This window comes from Moschus berezovskii, chromosome 6 (assembly GCF_049115385.1).
Source record: "Moschus berezovskii isolate FMDL1 chromosome 6, NW_MosBer_1.0, whole genome shotgun sequence".
NCBI classification, from domain to species: domain Eukaryota; kingdom Metazoa; phylum Chordata; class Mammalia; order Artiodactyla; family Moschidae; genus Moschus; species Moschus berezovskii.
Window position 1 is genome coordinate 120,365,447 of NC_142465.1, and position 23,856 is coordinate 120,389,302.

Genomic DNA, 23,856 nt, shown 5'->3' on the forward strand with positions numbered 1-23,856 from the left:
CTGAAGGCTGCAGAGGGAGCCGCTAAATAGAAACGAGGTGTCAGGGTGGTCCAGGGGCATAAACTAGGGTGTCTGGTCACCCAGAGTCACCAGGCGCTCCGCGGGCAGGGACCGGGTTTTCTTACCCCCGAGAACGAACCCGCAGTGCTCTACAAAGCGGGCATACACACCTATTTCCTACCATAGGAATTGGATCTTCATTTAAGGATGAAGATCTGGTGTCGTAACCATGTCCCTTGCGACACGTAGCTGTCCTGATACCGAGCCTACGGAGACACCAGGCGAGCCCTGAGGCACCCAGCCCCGCGCGACCCGGCGCTGGCCGGACGTCGGGCACGCGCAGTGAGCCAAGGCAGTGCGCACGCGCGCCGCCCTCCCCCCCCCCCTTTTTTTTTTTTTCTTGCTGCTCCGACTACAACCCCCAGGATGCATCGGGCCCCGCGGCCTTTCAAACCGGCCAATCAGCAGCCCGCAGCGCTTCCAGCGCGCCCCGTTTAAACCCAGGGCGCAGGCGCGTCGGCAGGGGTGTCTCGGCGGCTCTGGGTAAGGGGTCTGCCCGGCGACTCGGGTGCGGCTGTGTGTAGCGGGGCGGTCAAGGGTCCTCGGAGGCTGGGGTCGGGCCAGGTCGGGGGTCCCGGCCGTCGCGAGGCTGAAGGAGGTCTTCAAGACGAAGACCCCCGGCTTGAAGCCCAGCGGGGAGGTCTGGTTGTCCGGGTCCGGGACCCCCGTTCGGGCCTGCCTCGGGCGGCGCCGGCCCGGAGGCGCGCGGGCCCCGGGGCGGACGGTCTTGGGCTGCGGCCGCGGTAGCCTCTGCCGGCCTCGCGGCCTCTCCCTAACCAGCCCTTTCTGCCCAGCCGGTGCTGCAGCGGCCTGCACGGTGGAGGCTTCCCTGGGGGGCTGGGGGAACCCCGGCTCCGACACCCGCCCCGCTTCTGTCTCCTGCTCCTTGCTGTGATCTCTGACAGCCCTGGCCGCGGAAAGAGGGGGCGGCAGCGGCGTGCCTTCAGCCTGCCTGGCCCCTCCAAGAAGCGGAGATGGAGGCTCCCAAGAAGGAAGGTACGTCCTTGTCTCCGCTGCGCTGTCGGTCCGGGGGGCTCAGGGAACACTCAGGTCGATTTAATGCTCCTGAGACAACTTGCTTGTTTATTTGTTCAGTGCTCACCCTGTTCTCTGCGCCCCGGGAAGCTCCCTGTCTTCCCGGAGTGTTTGCATTCCTTTAACTTCTTTCTTTTCCCGGGTGTTCTACAGTCCCTTTACCTCCCAGTTGTGACTTCCCGCGGAGCGGGGATTCTTCTCCGTTCTATACACTGCAGTGTCCCCAGGGCCTGACACGCCATAGGCACCCAGGTCTGTGGAACTGCTGTTGCCTCTTGGCTGGTTGCTGATATCCGTTTGCTGAGACTCATCCAGGATCTTTGCCAGCACATCGGGCGAGTCGGCCTGGCCTGTAGCCTTGCTGCCTTGTTCTGTTCCTGTCTGCTGTGAACGTGGAAGTGAGAGCACAGCCTCTCAAAGGGAATTACGGGCCCTGCCCTCTTTTTCTGCTGAAGCGTGGGGACATCCTTTATATCCTGTGTCTTCACGACCCGTGTGCGAGTCAGGGAAACTGGGTACCCCAGTTTCTCTTTAACACCCCCATTCTGCAGAAACAGCTCCAAGCCTGCCAGTCATCAGCGCTGCTTCCTCGGGTCTGGAGCAGTGTTTGCTGCTGCAGCCTGCCCTCCACCCTCACGTATACGCCCTCCCTTTCCAGTCCCTTCCACGTGCAGCTGAATCCCTGTTGCTGCTTCCTGAGGACTTCACCTGTCTGTAAGAACTTTCTCCACTTGTTTCGCTGTTTATTTCCACAACCTACAACCCCTCCGAACCCACTCTTCCCTGTCACTTCACCCAGACTTCCTTTGTCCGTCTCTGAGCACATCCGTGTTGCGAAATCCACGGTCATTTTTTTCTGTCCTTTCAGTGACTTTTGACCTTTTCTCCTACAGGAAACTTGGCCAGCTTGGCTTCTTGCTTTTCCTTCTGCCCGTTCTGGCCGGTATATCTCCATCTGTTTGCAGACTTCTCTTTCTGTCCCACCTTCCGAAACTGAGTTCCGCAGGACCTGGTCTGGGGTCTCTTTGAACTGCCCCTCCCCTCCTACAGGTTCTCAGACAGTCCTTTAAATCCTTCTGCTTTAAATGGCTTTAAATTCTTCCACCTTCTGGTGGTGCCCACCCAGGATCTGACCTGACCTGTGTCTCCACCTCCTCCAGCCACGGGCCTCAGAGGTGTCCCCACTTCCCGGTGGCCCCTCCCCGCACTACCTTTCACGGTGTGTACCCGCTAGACAGTGCCCCCTGAGGAGCACCTAGCAGAGGACGCAGCCTATGTTTGCAGGGTGGATGGATGGGGCAGCTAGCCCAGGTCACCCTGAGCCAGTGGCGGAGCCTGGCGTAGAAGGCTTTACCCCTGACTCCTGGCCCAGGATTCCTTTTCCCACAGCAGACGTTTGAAATTTTCTGGTAGTGACCCATGAAGTTGACTTCCTGGGTTCAGATACGTTAAAAAGTGAGAAGTCCATCTTCTCCTCCTTTCTGTCCCTCCGCTGCCCAGTTGCCACCTCCGGAGGCCACTGGTCTCCTCGGTCTCCCGGGCAGTCCAGACCTGACTTGTGCTCATGCACAGCAGTGCCAGTCAGTCCAGCTCCCTCTTCTATAGCGTGTGGGACCCTGGGCACCACCTTGGGTTTTGCCTCTAGTTTATCTCGATGAGCTCTGTGTATCAATATAGGAAGCATTACTGTTCTTCTCTGAGCCCAAGTCGTGTTCCATTCCACTGTGGGGATGTGCTGTCCACTTATCTGCCATCCGGGAGCTTCTGCTTTGTGGCTGGTATCTTGCTGTTGCAAGTGCTGCTGCAGTAAACCCGATGGGGTGCTTGACAGCAGTAGGCGTCCCATCAGGGTTTGCGCGTTTCTTTCATGGTAGGTACTGTCAGGCTGTCCTGTAGAGCTGCAGTAACTTAGAAATCAAGCTTTTAGATCTTCAACAGTCTTATCAATGAAAACTGGAGTCCTGGGAATCTCTGAGTTTTTCATTGCTCTCGTTTTTGAGTGCGACTGAACTTCTGGTCACGTGTTTCAGAACGTTTCGTTTCATCTCCTGTGACTTCCCTCTGTTCACGTCCTTTGCCTGTTCTTCCTCACGCGTCAGGCGTCTGCCTGCAGTCTGGGGGTGTTCGCCAGCAGCCCTTTATGATGTGAGCCGCCGGTCTGTTGTTCCTTCTAACTTTGCTCGTGGTGGTTTTCGTCATGCAGAGATGTTAAACGTTTAATATGTTGGACTATCAACCTGTTGTTTTATGGCCTCCAGCTTGGTGTCAGAGTTAGACCTCCACACTCCAGGCTGTCCAGGGATTTCCCCATGGTTTCTTGTTCTGTTTGGGTTTCGTTTTTTTCAGTTAAGTCTTTGACCTTTTTGGGATTTGTCCTGGTATGGTCTATGAGCTATGGATCAAACTTCAGATGCATGTATTTCTCCCTCTCAAAGGGTTATCTAGTTTATCTCAATACCATTCACTGAAGAATGCATTTTCCTCTTTTATTGATATGGTACTTTCATGATATGCTAACCTTTCTTTATATCCATCTTGAGTATTTCTTGTTAATTCATGGGTGTTTTGCATTTTTTGGTGTACAGTAAATGAGGTCTTTTCTTCCATTATATCTTCTGTTCTTTTTAGATATGAAAGCTGTTGATTTGTTGTGTCATAATTTTGTCCTCAGACGTTTGCTTTTGTTCTTTCACAATTTGTAATAGTTTTTGGTTGATCTTGTTGATATTTCTTGTGTGTAGTCATAGCATCTGTCCATTGTGGCAGTTTTAACCTCCAGGTTCTTTCCTTTTGTTCACTTGTTGGTTAATGTTGCTTAGTGGTGGTGAAGGCAAATTTTTAACCACTGGGCCACCAGGGAATCCCCAGTTCGTTGCTTTTTGAGAAATATTTGCTAAGTGTCCAGATCCTGAGTTGGAGTTCGGGAGAGTACTAGACATTTACTGTTTTGGAGGAGCCGCTAGGCTAGGTGGGGCCACAGAAGGTCGAGAGACACTTACTAACAGGATGGTGATGCTAAGGCAGACGTCAGGTCCGGGGCTGCGGGAGCCCTAGGGAGCCCTAAGGAAGGCGGGTGTGGAGCTGGGGCAGGGAGCGGTGGCCCCAGCCAAGGGGTGCGCTGGCACAGAGGCTCATGGGCTGTCAGGGCTGGCCAAGGCCCTGTGTACACAGGATGTCAGCGGTGGTTTATCCGTCCAGGCCATTTGGGATGGGCTCCAGGGAGAGGTGATGGTTCTCAGGTGTGCATGGGGCCCCTACTGTGCCTGTGAGGAGCACTGAATTTGCTTTTGAAAGAGGACTAGGTGTAGCCTGTAACTGGGGAGTTGGGGAGCTGAGGCAGGTGGTCTTTTGAAAATGTTTTGTACCAGAAGATGACTGACTGAGTCTTGCAAAGCTAATTGAATGACTCAGTGAATGCATTTTAGATCATGTCCTTAACATAAGGACTTAAAAACAAGGACTTAGGCTTTGATGGCAGCTTAGTGAACACAGAATGGCTGATGCTGTGTGTTTTTTAAAAAAAAGGAAAAATTAAGATAATCTAGAGCCCCTTGAGAAAGTGTGATTATTAAACTCCTGCTGTCACACTTGGAGAAGTGAAATTTGAACAGAGCTTTGGTTGCTGTGGAGACTGGCAATGTTTGCTCATTATCAGCCCACCCCTGAGGTAACGACCAACTTTTTCCTCCCCAGACATTCTCCTGTTGGCTGATGAAAAGTTTGACTTCGACCTTTCATTGTCTTCTTCAAGGTAAAAAAGAGTTTTCTCCCCTTGCCTTGGTGTAACCACGTTCAGTCAAGTCTTTCGTGTAATGCCAGTGTTGTTAATAATCCTTTTCTTTTAAAATAGTGCCAATGAAGATGATGAAGTCTTTTTTGGACCTATTGGCCATAAAGAAAGATGTATTGCTGCCAGCTTAGAATTAAATAATCAGATTCCCGAAAAACCTCCTTTGCCAACTTCTGAAAGACACTTCACCTGGAGTCCACTCACGGGGGAGAAGTTTGTGGAAGTTTATAAAGAAGCTCACTTACTGGCCTTCCAGATACAAAGCAACGGCAGAACGAAGGCGGCCCAGGCCTCCCAGCCCGAAGACCCTGGGAGCCAGGGAGTGGAAGGATTCATACAGGAGTCTAAACTCAAAATAAACCTCTTTGATAGAGAAAACGAAGTGAAGAAAAGCCCCAAGTCACTTAAGCGGGAGACGTACTGCCTGTCGGATGGCCTCTGGAGGGCACCTCTGCTCCGGGGCTCTCAGCCCTCCTCCAGCGCAGCCCCACCGGCCGCTCCTGCCCAGACCAGCTGCCCCGAGACTTTCGGGCCGCCGCCCTCCTCGTGCCCTTCTCTGCTAGCAGAGCCTGGTGCTGCTCCGCCCTCGAACCAGGCTGGGGCTCAGAAGAAGGTCACCAGCAAGTTGCTGCCACCCCGAACCTTGTCCCTTCGAGGAAAGAGCCTGCACTCGGTTGTGGAGAAGGTAGCCCCCCCAGCACTTTTATCCGGGGACCAGACAGTGCCTTGCTTCCAAGCCCTCTTGGTTTATGCCCCAGAACAGACCACTGTTCGGGGAGCCTGGGGATGTCTTGCTTGGAGGGAGGGCTCAGAGATGCTGGCGTGGGAAGTTCAGAAGGGGCTGTGTCTGGGCGTGGGGAGCCAGGCGGGGGCGGCGTGGGCAGGGTTGGGTCCCTATCGTGGTGGCTCAGGGGCAGCTCCTCCTCCATTCCGTTTGAGATCTTCCCTTTTTTGTTACAGCACTGGACGTTCCCCCTCGCCAGCCACCACCCCCCACCCCGCCCCGTTAGGGATTTTGGGTGCGTTAACAAGCAGCTTCTTCCCCAAATCCCCTCCGGGATGGCCGTGAGTCTCCCTCTGAACCATGACGTGTTTAGATTGCCTTCCTCCCGTATGTGAGTGGCGGTGCTGCTCTGGGATGTGGTGGGGGACACGTGTGCCTTTGGGGTGCGGTTAGCCAGCTCCAGGAAGCTGGGAGTCCTAGCGGCTTGTGGGTAGCAGGGTAGGGGTCAGACTGTGGCTGCCACCTGGGTTTGCCTCCTCTGAGCTCAGGGCGGGGCGGCAGCACAGGGTTTGCGAGGGAGACCCGGGAGCCTGCCCTGCGCCATCCCCAGCTCCGCAGCCCTGGCCACCAGCTTCAGCACTCCCAGCCAGTTAGAGAGGAGCATTGCTTCGCGGGGCTGTCAGCAGGGTTAGGTCAATGCAAAACACCCAGCACAGGCAGAGAAAATGTTTCCCTCCGCAAGCATGGCTTCTGACCCCCACAACTTCCTGCTAGCAGAATCCAGAATTGAACCAGGCTGGATGCGGGTCTGCACAGAGACCCTTCTAGGGGGCACGTGGCCTCTGCTTCCCCAGGGCTGAAGCTGTCCTTTAGTCTTGCAAATGCCTCTTCCTAGAGATTGTTTAAATGTAAATTTCTAAAGTAATTTTTCCAGAATGAAAGCAGCGGGGGTCCATGTGCAGCAGCGGACCTGGGCCCAGCTTTGTGTGGGTGACACCGAGACTCGGGGCCGGGGTTGTGATGTAATTCGGCTGTGCTGTGCTTAGTCGCTCAGTCGCGTCCAACTCTGTGTGACCCCATGGACTGCGGATTGCCAGGCTCCTCTGTCCGCGGGGATTCTCCAGGCAAGAATACTGGAGTGGGTGGCCATGCCCTCCTCCAGGGGATCTTCCCGACCGAGGGATTGGACCCAGGCTTCCTGCATTGCGGGCAGATTCTTTACTGCCTGAGCAACAGGGAAGCCCATGACTGTTCTGGATCCTTTAATTTTCAGGGTCGTAAGAAGCAATATTTTGGCAGAGATCTGAGTTTTGGTCAGCGAGGGGTTAGCTGGACCACTGAGCTGTTTGAGCTCACACAGGGACCCCCATCGCTTCCTGTGTTGTTTCTGTGGAAAGTGACTCGCTGACACACCGTCACCTGTGAGGATTGCCTATAGACACGCCTGGATCTCTTGACTGTACCATCTAGAAGTGTCTTTTCAAGACTCCTGCTAGGATGACTGTGGTGTTGGTGGTTTAGTCGCTAAGTCGTGTCCGACTCTTTGCGATCCCATGGACTGTAGCCTGCCAGGCTCCTCTGGGATTCTCCAGGCAAGAATACTGGAGTGGGTTGCCATTTCCTTCTCCAGGGGATCTTCCCGACCCAGGAATCAAACCAGGGTCTCCTGCATTGCAGGCAGATGATTTACCAACCGAGCTATGAGGAAAGCCCAGGATGGCTGTAAGTGAGAATTAAAAAACAGGTAAATGTTGACGAGGCCATGGAGAAACTGTGTCCCCGTGCAGTGCCCATAGGGCTGTGCAGTGCTGCAGCCTCTGTGGAAGAACAGTTGGGTGTTCCTGGAAAAGTTAAACTCAGAATCATCACATGATCCAGCAATCCCACATGTTCCACTGGGGCATATTCCCAAGAAAATTGAAAACACATGTCCACACGGAAACCTGTGTAGCAGTATTGAAAGCAGCTTCATTCATAATAACCAAAAAGTAGGAACAGTCGAGATGCCCACCCGCCGATGACTGGATAAGGGAAATGCGATCTGTCCATGCAGTGGGATACTTTTGGCTGTGAAGGAATGCTGGGCTGACACACGTACACACGGGTGACCCTGGGCAACACGGTCAGAGGAAGAAGCCAGACGCAGAAGGTCCCATGTTGTACGGTCTCACTTACAGGAAGTGACTGTAGCAGGCGAGTTGTGTCATGCTCTGGAGACAGTGGATCCATGGTCACCTGGCTGGGAGGTGAAAGGAGTGCTGACGGCCAGGAGTTGCTTTTAGGGGCAACAAAAATGTTGTCAAGTGACGCTGTGACGGTATGCTAGAAACCACTGAAGTGTACACTTTAAAATGGTGGACTTTAACTGACGTGAAGTGTATCTCAATGTAAAAAATGACGTAAAGGAGAGAGAAGGTTACTGCTTTATGAGCTGCTTTTGCTTCTTATGAACTCTTCTTAGTATGAGGGATTATTTATGGAAGCGTGAATTACTTCCATGAATGCCCTTGTACCTAAAAGTGAGGAATTTATTCTTTGTTGGGCTCTGCTCGCTGAAGAAAAATGGCCTTCAGTACTAGATGAAGATTTATTGCAACTGAGCAGCTCCTCTGGTAGAGGGCATGACCATTTAATGAATGATTCCTTTCCATGCGGCACTTTAAAATTTGTGTAACTAGATCCACTTTCCTCATTATCACCCTTAAACAAGAATCCTGATTGAGGACTAGCCCTAGAGGAGTTCTCGCCTATTAATGGTCTGTCTCGGTATTATTTTACCCTGTTTTTAATGAGGAAGCAGGCTCCATCATCATTTTTTTCTGTGGTAATTTGGCGGAGGAAGTGAACCGCTATATTCTTTTCTCTCCCATTGATGAATTGAGCACTGCATGTTGGCAAGATGGATGGTGCCTGCCCTCTAATTGAAGCCTTCGTGTGTCTCTACGTTGTGAAAGATTAGACAGTTCTCACTTTTCAATTTACAATTTTTCAGCCTGCAAAAGAGAAACCAGCTAGTCCTCCCAGGATGAAAATCCAAAATGAAAAGGACGCCCACAGCAGCATGCCCCTGGACAAGCCCAGCACCACCCGTGACGTCGCCACCATGCCAGCCAGTGGAAGCCACTTGGTCCCAGGCAAGCGGTCGCTCCCTGTTCCAAACAAGGTGGGTTGGCCGGGGCTGGGGCAGGGGTAGGGATCGGCCTGTGAGCGCAGGGAGTGAGGGGCAGCTTTGAGGATGTGGGGCATGTCTGGACCAAAATCAAGGTTTAGGAGGTTGAAGACAGGATCCAGGAGGGGCAGCATGGTGAAATGCAGGGCACGTGAGGGCCTGGCCACTGCCCCCGGGGAGCTGTGGGCACCGTGGAACGTCGGCCCCCCCGAGCCGACATTGGGGTGTCTGAGGGCAGACATGCCCCTGCTTCCCTCACGGGGCTGGTGCGCCGAGGAGATGGGCTGTGGGTGCTTTGAAACCGACAGCTCCTCCCAGCGTGGGGGCGGCCGTCCCCGACTGTGCCTCTTGTCTCCCAGCGCTGAGCGCTGCATGCTGGCGACAGCGCCGTGTCCCTGGCGGCACGTGCTAAGCTTGCCCGCAGGCCCTGCAGCTAGTGACTCCACAGGTTGGGGTCCAGGCCTCACGCCGCAGCCAGCAGGCTCCCAGTGCCCCTCACACAGGGAACCTGGCGGCCACGCGGGGAGCACTGCTCGGCCTTTCTCTGATTCGAGATGATAACTTGTAAACTGTTAAAAACCCCGACTCTCACAGAAATAAGTCTTGGGTAGGTAATGAAGTCTCTGTTTTAGTTCGGGCCGAAGAAAACCATACTAAAACCACCTGGATGTGCTGGCGGCCTGGCAGGAAGGTCCTTGTCGGGGTCTGTCTCGGGCCTGAGCTCCGCTGCGTGTGCTTCTCCTGCGGCTGGCAGAGGTAAGGCCGGCGCTGAGCGCCTTGTTCCTGCCAGACTCTTCACAGAACTGTGCAGCTCAGCCGCAGGTTCTGGAGGTCTTGCTGTAGTCTGGAATAGGGGACTGTCGAGGCCTTCAGGTGCCTCCCCTCCTCCGAGGAGATGCACAGTCAGGTGGGCGGTCTTAGTTTTGGCTGAGTTAAGCTGCCACAGGTGGCTCTGTAGGTAAAGAACCTGCCTGCCAATGCAGGAAGTGCAAGAGACACGGATTTGATCCCTGGGTTGGGAAGATCCACTGGAGAAGGAAATGGCAACCCACTCCAGTATTCTTGCCTGGGAAATCCCGTGGACAGAGGAGCCTGGCAGGCTACAGTCCATGGGGTCGCTGAGTCAGACATGACTGAGCATGAGCTGTCACAAGGTGGGCACGCCCTCCTGGTGCCAGATGACCTGCACGACACTGAGACCAGCCTCAGTCACATGATCAAACGTAGGTTTGTTTTTTTTTGTTGTTTTTTAAAGTAGGGCTGTTCCAGATAATGTAGGGCGTAGGAGCCGTAACTGGAGAAGGCAATGGCAAGCCACTCCAGTGCTCTTGCCTGGAAAATTCCATGGATGGAGGAGCCTGGTAGGCTGCAGTCCATGGGGTCACTAAGGGTCGGACACAACTGAGCAACTTCACTTTCACACATTGGAGAAGGAAATAGCCCACTCCAGTGTTCTTGCCTGGAGAATCCCAGGGATGGGGGAGCCTGGTGGGCTTCCGTCTATGGGGTCACACAGAGTCGGATACGACTGAAGTGACTTAGCAGCAGCAGGAGCCGTAACTCCTGGGTGTTTGTTTAAATCTGCTCAAACCTGTTTCGATTCAGGCGACGTTGCGGTCTTTCCAAGCCGAGGGTGCCATCTACTGGTAAAGGGGAGAAACCCTAGGAGGCTGAGGGGAAGGCACATGGCGTCCTGCTCTCAAGGACTAAAAACCTCTTTGAAGCAGATTTGCTGTGTAGGCTCTAAGCTGGGCAGCATGGCCTGCGTTTTGTACACAAACGTGAGAAGTCTCTCCTCTGGGGCGAAGCTGATCCGATCTGGAGTCCCGACCACCTGGGTGGTTTAGGAGAACTGAAGTTGCATGTGTACCTTTACAAACCAGGGTGGGGTGGGGGGGTAGCACTGCCCCCGCAGTGTCCCTGTGGGCCTGAGAACCACATGACACCCCAGCCCTGTGTCTGGCACGAGGCACGTGTTCAGGGAAATGAAGTTTTGTTATACTGGGCACCGCGAATCTGGCTGTGTGGGTTCAGGCATCAGCACCAGCTGTGTCTATGATTTCTGATCCTACCTCTGGGAAAGGTTGACACAGGCTGGGGGGCCTTCTGGTGAGTGTGTGTTCCTCTGTTTTCCGTGGCAAAATCCCCAGGGTCAGATCTGTTGGGGATCTGACCGTCGGTGTGGCAGGAAGAGCATTGTGAGCCTTACACACTGTGTGATGTGGGCTGTGGTTTAGTCCTTCTCCTGAATTTCTCTTTAAGAACCTTTTACCAGGTTGGCCTCTGTGTTGGCTATATTGGCAGCTGAGCATTTTCTTTTCTTTAAATAAGCTAAAGATAGCTTATTTAAATAGTGCTGGTAACTGACAGGACCCAGCCTCCCTGTGGCTGAAAGGAACTGACCAGTAAGGAGCATCTGCTCTCCGTGTTTCCCTGCCTGCACCCTTGATTGGCCAGGTGGGACATCTGACCAGACTGTCCCGTCTTCACCTGCTCAGCTGGGATAGAGTTCTATTGTCGACATAGTCAGTGAGGACAGGACAGCTTGAGTTCATGCATCCTTATGCATCGTGGCAATTGTGTCTAGAATTAGCGCCTTAGATCACACTCAGCTAAGCCACTAGCAACCTGGGTTGTCCTGTATTTGAGGATATTGCCTGGTGGACATGCAGAATATTGTTCTTATGTCGTATTTTTTAATATGGAAATTGCCATGATAGAAATAAGTCATTTTCTTTTCTACATTATAAGGTAGATATGCTAAAGATAACGTATCTTGTGTGTGTGTGTTAAATAACTTCGTCAGTTAAACACAGCATCAGCTTGAGTGACAACCAGATTTCCTGTCTCCTCTTCCAGCTAAACCAAGTGAACGTCCAGGCATCTCTGTGGACAGTGCCCGGTCAAGCTCCAGCCAGACAGGCAGAATGGGGCTCGCCCTACCACGGCCGTCCCTGAAGGCGGGCCCTGGGGGCGTGGCCTGCAGGCAAAGCCAGAGGCCAGGGGCTGCGGAGTGGACAGCGGAGCAGCCCAGGGGTCCTCCCAGAGCGGCTCTCCCCCAGCCCCAGACACCGGAACAGGGAGGCCCTGGGCTGAGCTCTCTTTGTGGTTTGTCACAGTCTTCTCAAAGGGATAAGACCGGGAGTACAAGAAGGCGCGATTCCTGTCTAAACTCCAAGACAAAGGCTGTGCCTACCCCTACAAATCAATTTAAAATTCCCAGGTTTTCTACTGGTAAGTCATAGATAAACTTTAACATGTTTTTAAAATAGTGAACAAATTATATTTGAAGTTCAAATGATTATCAGTTTTGGTGATGGTGGTTGCTTTCATTTTTCATAAAGCATTTTATATGTCTTCTAATTTTTGTAGGTTTGGATAAGTTAGTGAATTCCTTAAACTACTCCCTTCTGTGTAAACATATCGTTGTTCCAGGGCTACTTCTAAGATTTTCTGTTGTTATTTTCAGAGTTTTGGTTACTAACGTATTTTTGTGTGACTTTCTTCGTGTTTATCCTGCTTGAGCATCCTTGAGCTCCTTTGTTCTGTGGGTTGATATTTTTAACTGGATCTGGGAAAAATGTAGCCATTGTTTGTTCAAACATGTTTCCTTGCCCCCTGCCCCCTGTCCTGGGACTCCGGTCGCTTGCGCCAGAGGCCTTCCCGTGTATCTCCTGGTCACTCGTGCGCTGTCCCCGCCTTCCTCTCGTGCTTCTGTCTGGCTTGTCTCCATGCGCACGTGTCTGTTTTCCCTCAGCGTGTCTAATCTGCTCTTCTGTCTGTGTAGCTGAATCATTTCTGACCTTACGGCTTCCCCTTTTATTGTCCTCATCGTGTTTCTGTTTTCCTGTGAATCCTTGAACAGATCTATAATGGTTGCTTTAAAGTCTGTTTGTTCTAATTCCAGCCTCCGTATCATTTTGGGCCTGTTTCTATTGACTGATTTTTTTCCTGGTTATGGTCACATTTTCCTGCTTCTTCACACGTCTAAAGATTTTTTATTGTCTGCTAGACATCATACATTTTGTACGTGTCTGGACTTGGTTGTCTTCCTTTAAGGAGTTGAACCTTGGTTTGACAGGCAGTTAGGGTTCAGGAGCTTAGGATTCATTCCAGGCTTCCCTTAGAGCTTTGATGGTGGGGGTCTAGGCCTTTGCTCTCGGGATGCATGTGGCCCTTGCGAGCCCCTCCTGCCTGTGCCGTGTGTGCGCGTGGTGTCCCCTCTGCTGGCTGCTGGGCGTGTTTCCCAGCGCTGGTTCTCCCCCCATGCAGTGCCGCTGCTCACTGCGCAGCCAGGACTTGGGGTCCCTCTCGGGCTCCCAGAGCTCCTGCTCTAACTCCCTCCTGCCTAGTCCTCTGCCGCTCCCAATTCCAGCCTCCTTGGGCTCTCCCCACCTGCCACAGCGTCCTGCCGGGGCCACTGGGCAGAAAGCCCCACGTGGTATCTGGCAGGTGCGGCGTCTGGTCAAAGCGAGTTCATCTGAGGAACGTGCGTCTCGTAGGAGGCTGCGTGGCGCTGACAAAAGGCGGGGTGGTTCTGGCCTCCCCTCTCAAGCACATGCTGTCTAGTGGCTTCAGGATGTTGAAGTCGTCAGCTTTGCTGACCAGCTCAGGTGGCTGTTAACACCAGAAAACCTCACTGGAGTTCCTGCTCGTGTAGAATGAGCCGCTGTGGGGCTTCCCTGGTCCAGTGGTTGAAACTCCGCGCTTCCACGGCAGGTGATGTGGGTTCAGTCCCTGCTCAGGGAGCTGTCACATACTACGCACCCCCCACCCAGAAAAGGAATGAGCCGTCTGTTGAGTTTTGTCCACTGCTCGGCAGTCATATATGTACAAGAGACATAATGGTAAGATAGCTCCTACTGATGAAACTTACGTTTTTAGTAAAAGATAAGAAATGCAGTCAGATAAGTATACTGTCAGATCATAAATATCAGTTCAGTTCAGTCGCTCAGTCGTGTCTGACTCTTCGTTACCCCATGGACTGCAGCACGCCAGGCCTCCCTGTCCATCACCAACTCCCTGAGTCTACTCAAACTCATGTCTATGGAGTCGGTGATGCCATCCAAGCATCCCACCCTCTGTCGTCCCCTTCTCCTCCTGCCTTCAATCTTTCCCAGCATCAGGGTCTTTTCAAATGAGTCAGCTCTTCACATGAGGTGGCCAAAGTATTGGAGTTTCAGCTTCAACATCAGTCCTTCTAATGAACTGATCACCTTTGGGATGGACTGGTTGGATATCCTTGCAGTCAAAGGGACTCTCAAGAGTCCGCTCCGACACCACAGTTCATCAATTCTTCTGCGCTTAGCTTTCTTTAGTCCAACTTTCACATCTATCCATGACTACTAGAAAAACCAGCCTTGACTAGACAGACCTTTGTTGGCAAAGTAATGTCTCTGCTTTTTAATAGCCTGTCTAGGTTGGTCATATCTTTCCTTCCAAGGAGTAAGTGTCTTCTAATTTCATGGCTGCAGTCACCATCGGCAGTGATTTTGGAGCCCCCAAAAATAAAGTCAGCCACTGTTTCCACTGTTTCCCCATCTATTTGCCATGAAGTGATGGGACTGGATGCCATGATCTCAGTTTTCTGAATGTTGAGCTTCAAGCCAACCTTTTCACTCTCCTCTTTCACTTTCATCAAGAGGCTCTTCAGTTCCTCTTCACTTTCTGCCGTAAGGGTGGTGTCATCTGCATATCTGAGGTTATTGATATTTCTCCCAGCAATCTTGATTCCAGCTTGTGCTTAATGGCATGAATAAAAGCAGTTGGAGAACAGTTTAGACAGACAGGTTCTCTCAGCTTGCTGGTCAGCGCAGACTCCTTTGGGCGGTGGCCTGATGCGTGTGCAGGAGCGTTTCATCACAGGGCGCCCAATAAGAAACCAGCAAACAATGGAAGCAGTTCCCAGCCCTTGAGATGGAGTGGGCAGGCGCTGCAGGGTGGTGGGCTATGAGCTGTTCCTGGAGTCTCACTGCCAACACAGAAACCCTGGGGGCCAGGCGGCCGTGTCGGCAGGGGTGGGGACCCCAAGGGAGCCGGGCTCCGGTCGAGATGTCTCGAGAAGTCGCAGGGTGTGTAACGCAGAGACAGAGCGTGAGCGCCTCAGAAGCAGGCTGGAGGTGGGGTGGCGTTTACACCGTGCCATCTGCTTCTGGTGCGGGAGTCACTTTGATAAGATCAGCTTCCACAGGAGGTGGGGGGTGGGTATGAGCGTGTGCAGGCGGCTCTCTGAGATCCTGCTGTGAAGAGGGGCAGGGACGTGGACGGGGGCAGGGAGCGAGCCCGGCGCGTGGGGGCTGCTGCAGGCTGCTCTGAGATGGGGCCTGGCCTGGGCCTCTCCCGGTTCCTCGGGGACCCGGGCCGCCTTCCCCTCTGGGGCCGTCGTGGCCTCTGCCCGTGGCCTCCAAGACAGCAGGGTGCTACCCGGGGCTTGGCACCTGAGCCTTGGCCCCAGGTGAGTCTGGGACTCGGTCCCGTGAATGGTGGTCCGGGGCTCAGTTTTCTGAGCCCACTTGTCATCACCCCATGGCCAGGTGAGATCACACGAGGAGACTCTTGTCAGCCGCCAGATGGCATGTAAATACCGTTGTGCCTTGTGATGACCCCGGGCCATCCCAGTTCCCGAGAGCAGAGGCGGTGGCAGGCTCTGTGGGGCCCGTCTGAAACCTTCCTCTGACCCCCCTTGTTAGCTCTGCTGTGGGGGGCTCGTGGGAGACCTGAGAGGGTCATCTGCTGAGTGCTCCGTCCCCGTCTGCGGGTCATCCAGGCCGAGGGCAGCGGTGGGACCAGGGCTCTCCCTCTTTTGCACCTGCTGGTCCCTGGGTGGGTCCCCGGGGAGGGGGGGACATGTGCCCCCCGCACTCTGGGGCCACAGGTTTTCCTTGCAACTTGGGAGGACAGAGATGCTTAGAGGAGGCTGCCCGTGTGGTGGAGGCGGGCGCCCCCCAGCTGCCTGACTGCGCACTTTCCTCTCGTCTCAGGTGAACCCCCGGACGGTGTGACGCCGAAGTCCTGTCGGGCACAGAGGCCGCAGTCCTGCACATCGGTGGGGAGGTACAGAGTCTGTCTGCTTCCGCTCTTCTTATGGGAACAAACCATGTTCCGGGTAACCTCTGAGAGCGTGTCCTCCGATGTGTGGGGCCCCCAGCCTGGCCCTGTCTCCTGAGCCACTGTGGTGTCCCTCGAGGTTTACAGTGGCACAGACTGGCCTGCGGGGCGGGATTGCCGGTCCTCAGCCCTGACGTGCGGGTCTCAGGCCACCCAGCCTCCCCGGAGGTCCTGCTCGGTCCGTCTGGGTGGAGCCGAGGGCCTGCAGGTCTCAGGTAACTGTGTGCCACAGCTGAAGACTGCTGGCCTGGCTCAGACTCAGGTTTGGGTCCCAGGGCTGCCGCTGCCTGGTTAGTGTCTCGTGCGGCCTATGGAAGGTTGCTGGCCTCATTTCCTCATCTGCCCAGTGGGAATGGAACCAGACAAACAGTAAGAAAACACAGGCACGCGTGCACTCACACGACACACCCCCCCACGCACGTGTGCACTCCTAGGGGTCCTTTACACGGAGGGCAGTCCCCCCCGAGGGGTGGGCAGCTCCGTCCACACACCTGGCCCTCCCTAGCTCTGAGTGCTGTCACAGAGGAGGGACCCGGCCCCTTAGTCCTGTGCCCATCGCTGGGGGCGGGCTGCAGTGAGGTCACCCGACCCTTGGGCACACCGCACCCAGGGCAGGGTCCTGGTGCCAGTGCCTGTGAGCAGGGTGGGAGTGCAGCCTCAGACCCTTTAGCGTGAGACGGGCAGGATGAGCCCTGGGGCCAGGGTCCTCCTCCTGGCTCTGCCCCGGGCCAGCCTGGCCCTCCTCCCGACTCTCCAGGGCTCTGGGCCTGCCTCTGTGTGTGAACTTGGCAGGCACTTCCTGGGGTTGGTCCAGGCCTCCCCTCCCAGCACCAGCCATGCTGGGCCGCCTCCCCACCACGCATGCAGGGTCAGAGCAAGACCAGAGCGGATGGTCAGGGTGGGAAGGAGAGATGGGTGGGGAACCCGCGCCTGGCTCTCTCGCCTGTGCTCACCCCAGCTCAGGGACCTTAGACTTGGAGCAGGAGCACACAGGGAAACTGCGTGATCCCGCCGGCCCGCCCTGGGCCTGGACTCTCTCGTGGAAACAGTAATGCCAGCAAGAGGGGACTCGGAGCGCCCCATGAACTCCCACAAAATGTCTTGTGGGTCCGCCCCTAATGTACAGCCAAACCAGATCAGAAACTCAAATGGGCCCACTGAGGAACCGAAGCCCACCCCAGGGCTCCCAGGAGTTAGTGCCCATGCCCCGTGACCCCCGTGCCCAGGGCTCTAACAGACTTCGCTGGCTTGAGCCTTTCACATTAAAGGCACAGGTTTTCTACTGCATTAGTGTGCGGCTGAGTTGTTAGGTTTTTGTCTTGGGTCATCTCTGCTGAAAGCTTTCCTCTTTCCAGGGTGGCCCACAGCACTCCTGTGAGGTGGTCCTCAGCCACGCAGAGCCTTGCCAGCAGCGTGAGGACCCCTGTGAGCATGAGGCGCCTGTCAGCCCTGCCCACGCCTGCCGGCCGCCGGCTCTCCAGCCTCCCTCCAGCAACCCCCATGACTGTGCCCAGGCTTCTGGCTTCTCCCTTGCCTTCATCTGCTCGGCGACTGTCTTCTGAGTTCCAGAAAAAATCCACAGTGAGGTAAGAGTTAAAGGCTGCAATCCGTTCATCTCCAATTCATAAAACCTCAAGTGACCATGCACTGGGGGTCCGCTCTGCACCGTATGCCGCTTCCGCTCCCGCTGCAGTCCGCCCGGGTCACAGGTAGATGAGAGAGCTGTGTGGAGCGTCCTGACGGATGCCCTCTTCTTTCTGTAGAACTGTGCCCGCCAGGGAGGGCGACAGCCAGCCTGTGTTCAGGTGCCCTGACTTGTCCCCTGACAGCAGCTGCTCGCCTCCATCTGCTGTGCCGCAGGCACTGGACTTTTCTCCAGAAAAGAGTGATTTTACTTTTTCACAAAGTATCACCGCAGAAGTCACCTTGGATGAAGCACAGCCCCCTGAAGCCACAGCCCCCAGTGAGGTGAGGGGCGCAGGCAGGGCTGACGTGTATGGTCCTGGGTCCTTCGGGTGACCAAGGACGTCACCTGTGGCCCGGTGCCTGTGGTGTCAGCTGGGCTGCGGCTGGGAGGTGGGAGGCCATGGGACCTCCTCCCCCTGCAGGAGACAGAAGCTGCATCTCCCTGTGTCTGACATCGGGGCGGCCGGGGTTCACAGGAGGGGTGGGAAGCTGGGATGGGGGTTGACAGGGGAGGGGCTTCCCATGTTGACCACTGGCAGGAGGGGAGCTTCAGTGCTCACACACCACAGCCTGGCCCACCAGGGCTGTCCCAGCCTCCTTAGGCCTCTAGACCGGCAGCCCCCGGGGCCTAGGCAGAACCCACCCACTTTCCCAGGATGGCTGACAACAGATGCTGGGATGGTCCTTTATTCTAGTTTCTTCTCCAGGCTCTCCTCGTGGATCTCAAACTGGATCAACTCAGCCTCACCGGGGAGGCAGCGGCCACAGCCCTGGACAACCGCCCACTTATCGACTTCTGCAAGAGCCCCGAGGCAGTCATGGCCCTGCGATCTGGAAGTGGGCCCCTAGTTGATCTCCTGACAAACACCCCAGAGGCAAACAGGAAGGCCGTGGCCAAGCCCCCCGACGAGGTGGGACAGGTGAGCTGTAGCAGGGCCTGCTGGCTGTGGCCTCGGGCGGACTCTGGAGGGTTTGATGCTCAGGCACGTCATGGTGACCCTGGAGAGTGGCCACTGGGGCTTCCGAGGGCCACGTGGCTCGGCTCAGCTCACCCTCAGCAGTGTGAGTGCCAAGGAGGCATCTCGCCCAGAGCCCTTCTGGGGCCATGGCCCCCAGCACTTAACAGGGAGCAGAAACGCCAGAGGAACTCGAGTTCTTCTGGGTGTGCCACCTTCTCCCTCCAGCTGCTTAAAAATGTCGGTCAAGGTACCTTTCCTCTGGGCCTGAGCCAAGTTCACCCAGTAGCTTGGCCAAACTGTGGGGAGCTGGTGGCAGCAGCCCCGGCTTCAGAGAGCCAGTCCTTCGGGGTCTGTGGGCCAGGAAGGGGATCGCAGACGCTCCATTCACCTGTGTGGCTTTTCTCCTGCAGCTCATAGACTTGGCTTCCCCTCTGATTCTGCTGAGCCCCGAGGCTGACAAGGAAAACATGGAGTCTCCGCTTCTCAAGTTCTGAGTGGAGTGAAGCTGTGTGCACCTCACTCAGCTACAGGACCAGTTCTAAGGTGGCATTCAACTGTCAGAGATGAATGTTGGAAGAATTTGTGTTGGAAAAGTTGTAAAACGAAACAGAAACCTAAGTAAAGTTGCCAAGCCTGGAGCAGGCTGTGGGGTTGGGAGGCGGTGTTTGGCCCCGTTGAGGTCACTGCAGGCCAATGGCCCCCGTCCTCCCGGCCCCACTTGCGTGCGGGTGCAGAGTGAAGAATGGGTACGCTCTGGATGAGTCTGGATTTTTTACATGTAAAATAGCAAGTGATCTTAAAGTTAAGATTATATGAAAGGTTAAATATTCTAGTTTAAGTTAAATGGTAAAGTAAATGAAAATGGATTAAACCACCTGTTGATGTTTAAGATTATTCTTATTTTCAAAGACAGATGGCTGTATTTATTACTGATCAGTATGCACAATGTGTGTATTATTCGAAACGGTAATTCTTTCTACCAAAGTGATTTTCACAATTTAGCATGAAGAAAAATTGGTTAAGTGCAGACCCCAGGCCCCAGCCCCCAGGTCCGGGGCAGCCTAGTCATCTGCACTTTCAGTGGGCAACTAGGTACCTGGTCCTGATGTGATGGCCCACAGACCACACCTGAAGGAGGGGAGGCTGTGCGGGGGACGGGGTTGAGGGGAGCACGGGGGAGGAGAGGCTCCTGTGAATGCTGGGGTGATGGGTGGTGTGCGGGGGACAGACCCCCGGGGTACTGGAGCAGGAGCGCTCCTTGTGGAGGGGGCGGGGCCCCTGGGAGGTGCACTCCCCGCCTGCAGCTGCTCTGACTTGCTCTTGATTGAAAACACACGGGCCTGACAGCTGCTAGTGTGTACGGATAATTGCTGTGTCTCTGCGGTGGCCCCATGGCAAGCAGTAGGAACGCTGCTAAGTGGACCCGCTCTGGGGCTCCCATCCGGGACTCCCCGAACGGATCCAGGCGGCCTCTGACCCCAGAGGGGCGTCCCGCACTTCCGGGTCATCGTTTGGAAGGGCGACCCCAGTGGATCAAGAGTGAAAAGTGCATCCCGGGCGGTGCTGCCGCACCTACAGGTTGAGCACTGCAGGTAAAGGAGGGGCTGCTCGGAAGGCGGGGTTCCTGCCTGGGGGCGACCGTCCAGGTGAGCAGCGGCTACCCAGGAGGGTGGCCCTCCCGCGCGCCGACCTAAAACAGCCCTCGCCCTGGGAGCTCCCCCAGGCCAGTGGAGCCGAGCCCGCGGGAGTCATGGCGGTCCGCTTCTCTTCCCTCATCTCCATCCTGGTGGCCAGTATGGTGTTAATCCACCACTAGGGTCCTCGGATGTCTGGTCTGACTCCTCATTTCACAGGGGAAAGCCAAAATCTGGGGTTGAATCCATTCACTGAATATTTATGGAGACTCTCCTGTGGGCAGCGGTCATGGGGGTGCAAAGCTCGCATATGGCTGTCTTCTGGGGACTTGGCAGTGGGTGGGAGAGACGGGCTCTGGCCGTCCCACCTACAGCCCAGGGGTGAGCTGGGCCTTGGCCCCCGCCTGCTCCCCCAGGCTCCTTGGAGCAGCCACGCTCTCCTGTGGGCCACGGTGCCATGTCCAGTCTACAGTTTCCCTGGGCAGCACAGAAGTAACCTGATCTAAAGTCTTGAGGCAGTTGGGAGGAGGCCCCAGAGTGCACAGTGGGTAAAGCAGTGCCTGCCACCCCACATGTGTCCCTCCCTTCCCCTCCCGTTAGGGTTTCCATCTAGCTGGTCCCACAAAGCACTTTTTCTCTCTGGCTCCCAGGTCTTCAGCCCACCACTGGAAGGGAGACCACGGGGAGGGGAGGGGCCGCCCTTTCCTCGGTACATGGGGGTGAACAACCTCTGTTGCCGCCAGAGGGCCACCCTCCCGGCTTGAGAGGCCCAAGTTCACGTGATCGTCACACCCCATTGATTCTCAGGTGCAAACACTCTCACGTTTCACAGCCACATCCACACAGCTCACACTGCTGTTGTCGGGGCATTTGGGATGTCATTGTCATTTCTACAGCTGGTCCATCGTGTACCCGGGTTAGGCAGCGATTAAAGATTTGGAGCTGCTAAGTAGCAAATGGTTGTCGTTCAGTCGACAGTGTGTCCAACTCTTTGCAACCCCAAATAGCTAATACCGCCCACTTAACCGAAGGAGCAAAAGACTGTTGCTAAGGTGCCATGTTTTAGCCACTGTCGGGGTGGGTGGAAGCTCTCCTAACCCCAAGGCTATGTTCTGGGCATGATACTGGACTCTGCCTCAGGCGGGCAGGGTCCCCCAGACAGAGCCCAAAGTCCAGTGACATCAGCTGGGCCACCCCACAGCCTCAACTAAACAAATGCTCACCCTGAGATCCTCTGAAGGCCAGGTGTCCTCTCTCCCGGGAAATGCAAGATGCCATTGCCCCCTTGTCAGATGTGTCCTGACACCTTATTCTGAAACGTCCTTTTCCTGTTTCCCTGCAGGGCCCGTGTACTTCCCTCCAACTACAGAGCTTCCCCCTCCTGCTCTTGGCACTCGCAGTTGGCATTTCCTGCTTCTTGTCTCAGAAATGGGGACATGGGGCCGCCCTCATTTTACTCTAGACTTTTTTTCTTCCTTATGCAGGATCCTAGTTCCCCAGTCAGGGGTCCAGCCCGAGCTCCATGCAGTGGAAGCATGGAGACCCACCTGTGGGGCTGCCAGGGAGTTTCTTCACTCTGAACCCTGAAACTACTCCTGTTCGCAAGAACATGACTTGCCTTAAGAATTATCCACGTGGAGACATTAATGGTCACTGTTAACTTTTTAAGAAACTAATGTGATTTTAAAGCCAAGCTTTGGTGTGTGTATTATTTGCCTGATTTAAAAAACTATCGGCAGGACTTCCCTGGTGGCCCAGTGGTTAAAACTCTGAGATTCCATTGCAGGCTGCGTGGGTACCATCCCTGGTCGGGGAACTAAGATCTCACATGACATGTGGCCAAAAGTAAACCAAAATAAAAACCATCTGCATCTCTAGTGCATTTCCTCCCCTACTTTTTTCAAACCATAGTTCAAGTCCTACCTGAAATCAATTTTGTGAACCGCCCCAGCATTTATTTATCTGAAAGTGAAAGTTGCTCAGTCATGTCCAACTCTGTGACCCCATGGACTTTACAGTCCATGGACTTCTCCAGGCCAGAATACTGGAGTGGGTAGCCTTTCCCTTCTCCAGGGGATCTTCCCAACCCAGGGATCAAACCCAGGTCTCCTGAGTTGCAGGTGGATTCTTTACCAGCTGAGCCACAAGGGAAACCCTAACTTTTCCAGCAGTTTTAAACAGGAAAAATAAGATTTCCCTGGTGGTCCAGTGGTTGAGAAGTCACCTGCTAGCTCGTGTAAGGGACACGAGTTGAATCCCTGTTCTGGGAAGATTCCACATGCAAATAAGCCCGGTGCGCAAAAGGCTGTACTCTAGGGAAAACCGCTGCAGTGGCCAGCCTGGGCACCACAACGAGGGAAAGCCAGTGTGCCGCAATGAAGACCCAGCACAGCCTTGAATAAATAAAAGCTTAAATCTGGGGAGAAAACCTACTGGTGACTCTGACGCCATCTCAGTGCCCGAGACTTTCTCTGTTCCCCTTCAAAAACGTAACCGAGCAGACTCTCCGGAGGTGGTTTATGGGGGACGGAGAGCCCACCGCCTCCCCCAGATTGCTGGCATTGGACTAAAGGCAGTTTGCCTTTCTGCCATTCGTGAGCACTGACTTTGGAAGCAGAGAGCAGCAGGACCGGCACGGATGGTTAGACGCCTGACCTAGCAGCCCCCCAACCAGGCTCGCAGCGCCTGTTCGCAGCGCAGCCAGGAGCATCTCCCCTGGAACTGAACTGGGATCGGCAGGTACCCTACCCCTGCTGGGTCTGGCCCCACACTCTGTCCCCAGGCCCAGGGCCCTTCACTCAGGGCTGGGCCCTCCGCCTGCTCATCCTCCCCTCCTGGTCAGCTAAGGGAAGGCCCGCGCCCACTCCAGAAGCACCCAGCTCAACACCACACCCCCGGGGCGACCTCACACCCTTCAATCGTTTAGCAGCCTGTTCACCGGGCACCCATCTAAGTCACTGTTGACTAAAAAGATATACAACTTGAGGGCTGTAAGTTAAGTTTTATCGGGCAAAACGAGGACTGCAGCCCAGGAGGCAGCATCTCAGACAGCTCTGAGAGACTGCTCCAAAGCGGCAGTGGGGGAAGGTCAATATTAAGGTTTTGGTGAAGGGAGAGTTCAGTACCATGAAGCACTCAATTTACACAAGGTTTTTGTTAGTCATGAGGATCTGATGTCACCATGAAGGGACTTAGTGCTTCTCTAGATATGAGGAGATGAAAGGATGGAGATCATAAAATCTGTTCCTAAAAACATCCAACTATCCAAAGACCTGTCCCACCAGATTCCCGGGAGCACAGAGCACCTCACTCCACCCTGAACTCCCTCGGGGGTTGTTGAAGGTCAAGAGCTATTTTAGCAGCATGGGGTTCAGTCTCCGTAAAGGCAGATGGCAAACGCCTTTGTTGTTCAGACCTTGGCAACGCTCTTGGTAAGTGCCAATTTGTAGTTGACATCACACACACACCTGTGTGTGCTGGGAACACACGCGTGCGCAGGAAGCGCTGAGTGTGTCTGTCCGTCAGCTGCGGGCAGAGAGGTAAGCTAGAGCCAGGAGCGCGGGGGGCGTGGTCACAGGCCCGCCAGGGAGCAGCGGGCAGGGAGGAACGCAGGGCGCTGAGCACCTGCTTCCGCCCGGGCCTCTTCTGCGCTCTCGCCGCAGGGGAGGGCGGGACTTCCGGCTAGAAGCGGA

General features: G+C 54.9%; 1 protein-coding gene across 2 annotated transcripts; it reads left to right on the forward strand.

The window, feature by feature from the left end:
* Positions 1–401: 401 nt before the first annotated feature.
* Positions 402–19,417, forward strand: GTSE1 (G2 and S-phase expressed 1). Of its 2 annotated transcripts, none has more exons than XM_055396138.2 (12): positions 402–543; positions 855–1,056; positions 4,789–4,846; positions 4,946–5,570; positions 8,602–8,772; positions 9,411–9,534; positions 11,638–12,012; positions 15,759–15,831; positions 17,241–17,471; positions 17,715–17,853; positions 18,279–18,491; positions 18,941–19,417. In XM_055396138.2, exons 2-12 carry the CDS (start codon positions 1,035–1,037, stop codon positions 19,022–19,024), a joined length of 2,115 nt encoding a protein of 704 aa, XP_055252113.2. In that variant the 5' UTR covers positions 402–543; positions 855–1,034; the 3' UTR covers positions 19,025–19,417. The 2 variants fall into 2 exon arrangements, with proteins under 2 accessions (XP_055252113.2, XP_055252112.2); XM_055396137.2 differs by having other exon boundaries at positions 17,649–17,853; positions 18,941–19,416.
* Positions 19,418–23,856: the final 4,439 nt, after the last annotated feature.

Coding starts and splice junctions, on each gene's coding strand:
- GTSE1 (XM_055396137.2), top strand. CDS start 1,035: ATGGAGGCTCCCAAGAAGGAAG. Junction 5,571..8,601: donor TGCACTCGGTTGTGGAGAAG/GTAGCCCCCCCA, acceptor ACAATTTTTCAG/CCTGCAAAAGAGAAACCAGC. Junction 15,832..17,240: donor TCCTGCACATCGGTGGGGAG/GTACAGAGTCTG, acceptor TCCTCTTTCCAG/GGTGGCCCACAGCACTCCTG.